This window comes from Salvelinus alpinus, chromosome 8, assembly GCF_045679555.1.
Source record: "Salvelinus alpinus chromosome 8, SLU_Salpinus.1, whole genome shotgun sequence".
NCBI classification, from domain to species: domain Eukaryota; kingdom Metazoa; phylum Chordata; class Actinopteri; order Salmoniformes; family Salmonidae; genus Salvelinus; species Salvelinus alpinus.
In genome coordinates this window covers 1,262,589-1,273,081 of record NC_092093.1, presented here as the reverse complement: position 1 = coordinate 1,273,081, position 10,493 = coordinate 1,262,589, and the positions used below count along the sequence as shown (strand labels likewise).

Here is a 10,493-nt window from a genome sequence, read left to right as displayed (position 1 = left end):
CCTTCTGATCTTTGGTCACCGTAAGCATCATTCTCGATAGCCGCAAGCCACTGGCAGCATCGGGGTAAGTCTCAGGTATTTTATTTATTTAACTAGGCAAGTCAGTAAAGAACATATTCTTATTTACAATGACGGCCTACCAAAAATGCAAAAGGCCTCCTGCAGGGACGGGCATGGATTAAAAATAAAGATAAATAAAAATATAGGACAAAACACACATCACGACAAGAGGGACAACACTACATAAAGAGACCTAAGACAACAACACAGCATGGCAGCAACACAACATGGCAGCAGCACAAAACATGGTACAAACATTATTGGGCACAGACAACAGCACAAAGGGCAAGAAGGTAGAGACAACAATACATCACACAAAGCAGCCACAACTGTCAGGAAGAGTGTCCATGATTGAGTCTCTGAATGAAGAGATAAAACTATCCAGTTTGAGTGTTTGTTGCAGCTCGTTCCAGTCGCTAGCTGCAGCGAACTGAAAAGAGGAGCGACCCAGGGATGTGTGTGTTTAGGGACCTTTAACAGAATGTGACTGGCAGAACGGGGGTTGTACGTGGAGGATGAGGGCTGCAGTAGATTTCTCAGATAGGGGGAGTGTTCCAGTCGTTAGCTGCAGCGAACTGAAAAGATGAGCAACCCAGTGAGGCCTAAGAGGGTTGTGGCGGATGAGGACTGCAGTAGATATCATGATCATGTGGTAGATAAAACATTTTCGTACTTGTTTGTAATTAACACAGCCAGACGCAGAAGACCACATGAGCGTGATAACACGTTAGTGGAAGAAAAAAAATGTACCAGTCAAATGTTTGGACATACCTACTCATTCAAGGGTTTTTCTTTATTTTTACTATTTTCTACATTGTAGAATATTAGTGAAGACATCAAAACTATGAAATAACTCATATGGAATCATGTAGTAACCAACAAAGTGTTAAACAAATCAAAATATATTTTATATTTGCGATTCTTCAAAGTAGCCACCCTTTGCATTCACTAAACTAAATAAAAAGAAGAAGAAACTATACTATGGAACAAAGATGATAGTAAAAACGTACCTTAAATTACATTCTGGGTAAAAAAAGGCTCCATCATTCATTGAGTCAGAAGGCTCATTCATTACAAAACCCACTGATATTGCCCAGTACTTTAACTTCTCTAGGGTAGGGGGCAGCATTTTCACATTTGGATGAAAAGCATACCCAAATTCAACTGCCAGTTACTCATCCCCAGGAGATAAGATATGCATATTATTAGTAGATTTGGATAGGAAACACTCTGAAGTTTCTAAAACTGTTTGAATCATGTCTGTGAGTATAACAGAACTTATTTAGCAGGCGAAACCCCGAGGACAAACCATTCAGATTTTTTTTTTTTAGGTCACTGTCTTTTCAATGAGGTTTCATTGGGAAACCAGATTTCTAAGCGACTTGCTTGCAGTTCCTACGGCTTCCACTGGATGTCAACAGTCGTGAGAAATAGGTTGAGGTTATTCCTTTGTGTAATGAAGAAATACGGCCATCTTGAAGTCGAGGCACTCCTGGTGTCCTAGACATGCGTTTCAATCAAATAGAAGGCTACATTTCGTTTTAATCCTGTATTGAACACATATCATCCCGTCTTCAATTTTATTGATTATTAACGTAAAAAAATACCTAAAGTTGTATTACAAAAGTAGTTTGACATTTTTTGGCAAAGTTTACAGGTAACCTTTGAGATATTTTGTCGTCACGTTTGAGCAAGTTGGAACCGGTGTTTTTCTGGATCAAACGTGCAAATAAATGGACATTTTGGATATATATCGACGGAATTAATCGAACAAAAGGACCATTTGTGATGTTTATGGGACATATTGAGGTGCCAACAACAGAAGCTCGTCAAAGGTAAGGCATTAATTATATTTTTATTTCTGCGTTTTGTGTCGCGCCTGCAGGGTTGAAATCTTTTCTCTCTTTTGTTTACAATGGTGCTATGCTCAGATAATAGCATCGTATGCTTTCGCTGAAAAGCCTATTTGAATTCTGACATGTTGGCTGGATTCACAACCAGTGTAGCTTTAATTTGGTATCTTTCATGTGTGATTTAATGAAAGTTTGATTTTATGGTAATTTTCATAGTCATTCATTTTAATTTGGCGCTCTGCATTTTCTCAGGCTTTTTGCCAAGTGATACAGTAGCGTCTTGCCTAAACTCAGATTTTTGGATATAAATATGAACTTTACCGAACAAAGAATACATGTATTGTGTAACATGAAGTCCTGTGAGTGTCATCTGATGAAGATTATCAAAGGTTAGTGATTAATTTTATCTCTATTTCTGCTTTTTGTTATTGCTCTCTTTAGCTGGAAAAATGGTTGTCTTTTTCTGTGACTTGGCTCTGACCTAACATAATCGTTTGGTGTGCTTTCGTCGTAAAACCTTTTTGAAATCGGACACTTTGGCTGGATTTACAACAAGTGTACCTTTAAAATGGTGTAAAATACTTGTATGTTTGAGGAATTTAAATTATGGGATTTCTGTTGTTTTGAATTTGGCGCCCTGCAGTTTCACTGGCTGTTGACGAGGTGGGACGCTACCGTCTCACGTGCCCAAGAGAAGTTAATGATGTTTTCATTTGCAAACGCCAACTCTACTGTACACATCCAAGTATAACTGACCAAATTATGAAATGCAAGCATTGTCATTTTGAATTCCATAAGTGAGTGTAATTTTGAGTTAAGTAAAGTGAGTCAATTGAGTTCAATTTAAGCCTACTAGAGAGCATGTGCCCTCAGGCCTGGAGGGAAGCTAAAGTCATTCCGCTACCCAAGAATAGTAAAGCCCCCTTTACTGGCTCAAATAGCCCACCAATCAGACTGTTACCAACCCTTAGTAAACTTCTGGAAAAAATGTGTTTGACCAGATAAAATGCTATTTTACAGTAAACAAATTGACAACAGACTTTCAACATGCTTATAGGGAAGGACACTCAACAAGCACAGCACTTACACAAATGACTGATGATTGGCTGAGAGAAACTTATGATAAAATGATTGTGGGGGCTGTCTTGTTAGACTTCAGTGCAGCTTTCGACATTATCAATCATAGTCTGCTGCTGGCAAAACGTATGTGTTATGGCTTTACACCCCCTGCTATAATGTGGATAAAGAGTTACCTGTCTAACAGAACACTGAGGGTGTTCTTTAATGGAAGCCTCTCACATATAATCCAGGTAGAATCAGGAATTCCCCAGGGCAGCTGTTTAGGCCCCTTGCTTTTTTCAGTCTTTACTAACAATAATAGCACCCTTGTTTGAACTAGGTATTGAGTTTATTATTGTTATAATTATTTGGTATTAGATTTAAAAGGGGATTGAATTGCTCCTAAATTGTAATGATGTTAATGCATTTCTTTTTGAAGACATTTTTATTTAATGTATAAGTGAATAAGTTGGTTTACTTTTAAGTTTAAGTTTTGCCCAATAGGGTCGCTTGTTAAGCTGTGGCCAATGGGAGAGTGGACCTGGTTAACGGGAGGTCTGGAGAAAAAAAAGAGAGGGAGATGTTGAGAAAAGGATGGACGTGTTACATTTGGACCGTCGGTGAAGAAAAATGATAAAAGAAGACGACAAAACTAGAACAGAACCCATACCAGACATGAAGGGAAATACCGATTTTATTTTATAAGAGAGTTGTTATAATTTTGTTAAGACTTAGTAAAGACTGAAGCTACTGTCTCATCGTGGAGGTATTTGACAGCCTTGAGGTTAGCCTAGCATCGTGTGACACCGAGAGAGAATTGCTTGGGAAAGCTTAACGAGTTCATGTTCCCATGGGATATCGGTTACGGCTAAGGAGTACTGTCTGCATTGATAGCGGTGCTGTAGTGGAGGAAACCTGTAGTTACGTGAGGTGCTTCTGGACTTTATGTGTCATCAACGCCCGCCAACGGGTTATTAAGCAAACTTTAAATAATTTGGACATGAGTTGTGCACGACTCATTGGGGTTTATTTAAAAAAATATTTTGATCTTGTGCTTTGAAAATGAAATAATACACATATTGAACCTTATGTATGTTGCCTTGGTGGAGTCATTTAATGTTTCAATAGCCTATTCTGATACAATAACAGAAACCTATAATCATTTCATCTGAAGTTAATATCCTATTTGTCATCACCCTAGACAGTTTACAATATGAATTCTTATTGGAGATGTCCTTCTCACCGGATAGCTGTTGAGATACTCTACATAAGTTAATATTGTGAGAGTCATATTCGAGCCTGGTGAGAGGGTTACCTGTCTAACAGAACACAGAGGGAGTTCTTTAATGGAAGAATCTAAAACACAATCCAGGTAGAATCAGGAATTCCCCAGGGTAGCTGTTTAGGCCCCTTGCTGTTTTCAATCTTTACTAACGACATGCCACTGGCTTTGAGTAAAGCCAGAGTGTCTATGTATGTGGATGACTCAACACTATACACGTCAGCTACTACAGAGACTGAAATGACTGCAACACTTAACAAAGAGCTGCAGTTAGTTTCAGAATGGGTGGCAAGGAATAAGTTAGTCCTAAATATTTCCAAAACTAAAAGCATTGTATGTGGGACAAATCATTAACTAAACCCTAAACCTAAACTACATCTCATAATGAATAACATGGAAATTGAGCAAGTTGAGGTGACTAAACTGCTTGGAGTAACTCTGGATTGTAAACTGTCCTGGTCAAAACATACTGATACAACAGTAGCTAAGATGGGGAGAAGTCTGTCCATAATAAAGCGCTGCTCTGCCTTCTTAACAACACTTTCAACAAGGCAGGTCCTACAGGCCCAAGTTTCTACCTTCTTAACAACACTATCAACAAGGCAGGTCCTACAGGCCCTAATTTTGTCGCACCTGGACTACTGTTCAGTCGTGTGGTCAGGTGCCACAAAGAGGGACTTAGGAAAATTGCAATTGGCTCAGAACAGAGCAGCACGGCTGGCACTTAAAAGTACACGGAGAACTAATATTAATAATACGCATGTCAATCTCTCATGGCTCAAAGTGGAAGAGAGATTGACTTCATTACTTGTTTTTGTAAGAAGTGTTTACATGTTGAATGTACAGAGCTGTCTCTTTAAACTACTAGCACACAGCTCAGACACCCATGCATACCCCACAAGACATGCCACCAGAGTTCTCTTCACAGTACCCAAGTCTAGAACAGACTATAGGAGGCGCACAGTACTCATAGAACCATGACTACATGGAACTCTATTCTACATACAGTAACTAGGGAAAGCAGTAGAATTAGATTTAAAAAACAGATAAAATATACACCTTATGTAACAGCGGAGACTGTGAAGCAACACAAACATAGGCACAGACACATACACACACACACACACGATAACATGCGCACTATACACACACACGATAACATACACACTATACACACATTTATTTAGTGTTATAGATATCTGGTAGTAGAGTAGAGGCCTGAGGGCACATGCTTAGTGTATTGGGAATTCTGTAATGAATGTAAAAATAAAAAGTTTACATTCAAATGTCGTGACCCGTAACGCATGTTTCCTGAAGTCACATCTGTGGTTTGAAGAAGGTCACACCAAGGGTCATTTTGCTATTTGATTTGGAATTTTAAAGAAAGTATTACAAAATAATTTGTTAATAAAAAATATTTCACTGATTTCAGTGCATAGGGACACATTGAACAACAGTCCTTACTGCTATTAGCCAATAGAAACACATTGAACAACAGTCCTTACTGCTATTAGCCAATAGCCAATAGAAACACATTGAAACACATTGAATAATAGTCCTTACTGCTATTAGCCAATAGAAACACATTGAATAACAGATAGTCCTTACTGCTATTAGCCAATAGAAACACATTGAACAACAGTCCTTACTGCTATTAGCCAATAGAAACACATTGAATAACAGATAGTCCTTACTGCTATTAGCCAATAGAAACACATTGAACAACAGTCCTTACTGCTATTAGCCAATAGAAACACATTGAATAACAGATAGTCCTTACTGCTATTAGCCAATAGAAACACATTGAATAACAGATAGTCCTTACTGCTATTAGCCAATAGAAACACATTGAATAACAGACTTTACTGCTATTAGCCAATAGAAACACATTGAATAACAGATAGTCCTTACTGCTATTAGCCAATAGAAACACATTGAATAACAGATAGTCCTTAATGCTATTAGCCCATAGAAACACATTGAATAACAGATTCACTACATGGAACAACAAAGTCCCCAAAAACACATCTAAAGGAAGTTTATTCTGAAGTGTCGATCCTAAATCTGAGAGATATAAGAAAGATCAGGAAAGATTTGTTACATGTATTTTACCCCTTTATTTTTGGCACTAAACTGTCTCCATATATACCTCCATTAATGAACCAGGGTACCTTCAGTCTCACCTTTCCACAGAGGGGTCATATTAGCGTGTAGCCCAAACTGTTCGGACGCTACAGACGATTTCGTGAGAAGATCGATTTTCGGGATGTCTCATGGTCTGACAAACTCCCGCTCTGACAAACCCCCGATCTGACAAACCCCTGCTCTGACAAACCCCCGCTCTGACAAACCCCCGCTCTGACAAACCCCCGCTCTGACAAACCCCCGCTCTGACAAACCCCCGCTCTGACAAACCCCTGCTCTGACAAACCCCCACTCTGACAAACCCCCGCTCTCAAACCTAGCTCCGTTACCTTTCACCGCAGATACGGAAGTGTAACATCGGTGGATGAAGTGGATTGAGACACACCCAATGCAGATATCGCTAGCTTAAATTGACAGCTTTATTTTGGAAATGTTTATATTATGCTAATTATGTTTCAGGGGGGGGGGGGGTGGCATCGACTCTCGTGGGTTAAATGGCTTCATTATAAAGATCTGTTTACACTTGATTACTATCCAGATACAACTGTTCCCTGTCTACCTCCGGAGGTGGGAGATCTGATCACAATCAGATCACAATGCAGCTTTTAATCGTCCACACCAGTCTAATGTGAGCACAGTCAGAAATGTGGACAGAATCAGGACAAACGATGTTAGCAGAGGGTATAAATGGGTCTCTTGATAAGCAGTTTGTATCGTCTGTGGTGATTTCAGACTATATGCTATGTGGTGATTATATATTGTCAAGGGTTTGCCCACCTGCACACACCCTGCATGGTGCTATGTGCACATTCCAAATAGCACCCTATTCCCTATATAGTGGCCTACTTTAGACCAGAGCCCTATGGCACCCTATTCTCCATATATAGTGCACTACTTTAGACCAGAGCCCTATGGCACCCTATTCCCCTATATAGTGCACTACTTTAGACCAGAGCCCTATGGCACCCTATTCCCTATAAGGCGTAGGGTATCGTTGGGGAGCCTACATGCTCTGTTCCCGTCTGTACCAGTGTGTTCACTGTTCATGTGTATTTTACCGTCCAGACCAGATCTCATACTTTATCAAGTTGTTTTCACTTGTTCATATACAGGATGTCACAATGATGTCATACCTTCTTTCCTTTAATATAGTATAGACGTGCTAGGTGACATCTCCAATACTGTTATTATTATCGGCTAATGGGGATCCTAATGAATCCAAATCAAATAGTTACGTGTGAAATACCAGCCATCATTAAAGTCTTTATAACCAGGTCTCCTTACAAGCAGCCAGCATGTATCACCTGAGACCGGGCTGCTACTGAAGGATCAAAGTTCTGTCTGAGTTATCATTGCTAGAGCTCACTCATGCGCGTAACCAGGGGGAGGGGGAGAGAGAGAGAGCCCGTTGCACCCAGAGCGAGAGAGACCAGTGCGCCAAAAGACAATCACCAGTCAGTTACTCGCTGCAACCTGGTAACGAACAACCCTCCCCAGTCGGCCCTGAACATTCAGAGAAGCGGCCAGCATGGAGAACTTGTACGAGACCGTAGCGGAGGGGAGCGTGTATGAGCGTCCCGACAGTCCCGCAGAGGCCAAGTATGAGAACCAAGGAGTTATCTATGAAACACCCAGTGAGGTGGAAGACGCGTTGCACAGAGAGGAGCAGGTGTACTCCTCCCTGAGAGGGAAGCGATCCTCGCCGGACTACATGGACACCAGAGACCCGCCGGAACAGACAGCAGCACCGGCAGCAGAGAAAGATTGTTCTTCTTCATCCTTCTTGTACGGCAACAACGAGGAGGATAAGTGCACGGTGGAGAAGATGAAATTAGCAGCAAAGGTTGAGTCTGTGCTCCAGGTTAACGGTGATGGAGCTGGCTCGAGACGATCATCATCCTCCTCCTCTTCCTCCTCCATGCACGAGGGCAACCTGCAGGACAGGCTGGTGGATGCCTACAGCCACAGTGAGAAGAGTCTGAGCGACAAGGAGGAGGAAGAACCGGTGGACTACAGTCTGAAGACCATCGAGACTCTAGAGGCCGTTACTCTGGACGAGGACAGTGACACTCCTGATGACCCCAATGCGCCCGAAATCTCCCTGTTTGTCAAGGTAAGCAAGAGGAATAACTTTCTCAAACTGTCTCCAACTGTCTCAGAAGGGATATTCATATAAACAACCGTGGAATAGGTATATACAGTGTAGGCTCCTAGATAAACAGGAATGGGATTAGACAGCTGTTTCTCCATCTGTCTCAGAAGGTAGGCCTAAGGAATGGGATTAGACAGATGTTTCTCCAACTGTCTCAGAAGGTAGGCCTAAGGAATGGGATTACACAGCTGTTTCTCCATCTGTCTCAGAAGGTAGGCCTAAGGAATGGGATTAGACAGATGTTTCTCCAACAGTCTCAGAAGGTAGGCCTAAGGAATGGGATTAGACAGATGTTTCTCCAACAGTCTCAGAAGGTAGGCCTAAGGAATGGGATTAGACAGATGTTTCTCCAACAGTCTCAGAAGGTAGGCCTAAGGAATGGGATTAGACAGATGTTTCTCCAACAGTCTCAGAAGGTAGGCCTAAGGAATGGGATTAGACAGATGTTTCTCCAACAGTCTCAGAAGGTAGGCCTAAGGAATGGGATTAGACAGATGTTTCTCCAACAGTCTCAGAAGGTAGGCCTAAGGAATGGGATTAGACAGATGTTTCTCCAACAGTCTCAGAAGGTAGGCCTAAGGAATGGGATTACACAGCTGTTTCCAACATGAAGATAGATCGTATACAGACCATATACAACTTTAACACACGTTCTAGACATATATATATATATATCCAACTGAGGAAGAGGAATATATATAGGCCAACATAATCTGTGTTTCTCCAACTGTCACACAACGGTTTCAAATGTTTTCAAATGTCGCTGGTCTGAGGGATAAAGGTGATGTTTAAAACAGCCATAAGAAAGAAAACATTGACTAGAGCCTGTGTTAAAGCTGTATATGGTCTGTATACGATCTATCTTCATCAGATAGTGTTTTTCAGGGAAAGACAGAGTCATTGAGTTACCGTGTAAGATGGACCCATACCCTCTTCACCACTCTGTAGTAGTCTGAAGGTCGTTAAGGTGTGGCTGTGTGAGTGGTCATCCCCCCCACATGGACTTTGCTATAGTAGGCCAGACCGCGGCCCTCACAGCAGCCCATGTCAGCAGGATAGGCCTCGGCCCTCACAGCAGCCCATATCAGCAGGATAGGCCTCGGCCCTCACAGCAGCCCATATCAGCAGGATAGGCCTCGGCCCTCACAGCAGCCCATATCAGCAGGATAGGCCTCGGCCCTCACAGCAGCCCATGTCAGCAGGATAGGCCTCGGCCCTCACAGCAGCCCATGTCAGCAGGATAGGCCTCGGCCCTCACAGCAGCCCATGTCAGCAGGATAGGCCTAGGCCCTCACAGCAGCCCATGTCAGCAGGATAGGCCTCGGCCCTCACAGCAGCCCATGTCAGCAGGATAGGCCTCGGCCCTCACAGCAGCCCATGTCAGCAGGATAGGCCTAGGCCCTCACAGCAGCCCATATCAGCAGGATAGGCCTAGGCCCTCACAGCAGCCCAAATAAGCAGGATAGGCCTCGGCCCTCACAGTAGCCCATATCAGCAGGTGAGGCCTCGGCCAGGGCTATTCACATCCGAGCATGGAGGTCCAGACGACAGCAGGTTTCCTGTTCTACCTGATAATGAACCCACCTGGTGTCCCAGGTTTAAATCAGCTCTTGAAATAGAGGGGAAGAATGAAAATCAGTGGTGGAACTGGCTTCAATGCCCAGATGTGAAAACCCTTAGTCCCACAGAACGTGGAGTACACGGTGGCTATAGAGAGTTCAGCGAGGCACTTGGCCCCAGATTACTGTTCATCAAAATGTTCCCGTTCTGTGTGTGTAGAGCAGGAGCTGCTGGTTGATTCCACTGTGTCTATAGCCTCTGTACACCGTCTTTGACTTTGACAAGCCCCGGAGACGGCCATGTAATCATTAACTATAGTTCGCTGTACCACCATAGAAACAAGAGGTGAGCCCCCCCACACACACACACACGCACACGCACA

The 10,493-nt window shown here is 42.5% G+C and overlaps 1 protein-coding gene across 1 annotated transcript in view; it reads left to right on the top strand.

Annotated features, from left to right (window-relative positions):
* Positions 1-7,848: 7,848 nt before the first annotated feature.
* LOC139582417 (chloride intracellular channel protein 5-like) overlaps positions 7,849-10,493 on the top strand; it is an 81,856-nt gene continuing 79,211 nt past the window's right edge. The window contains exon 1 of the mRNA XM_071412382.1: positions 7,849-8,512. Within this exon, the coding sequence (XP_071268483.1) occupies positions 7,928-8,512 (585 nt within the window). The 5' untranslated portion in view covers positions 7,849-7,927. The remainder of the gene's footprint in view (positions 8,513-10,493) is intronic.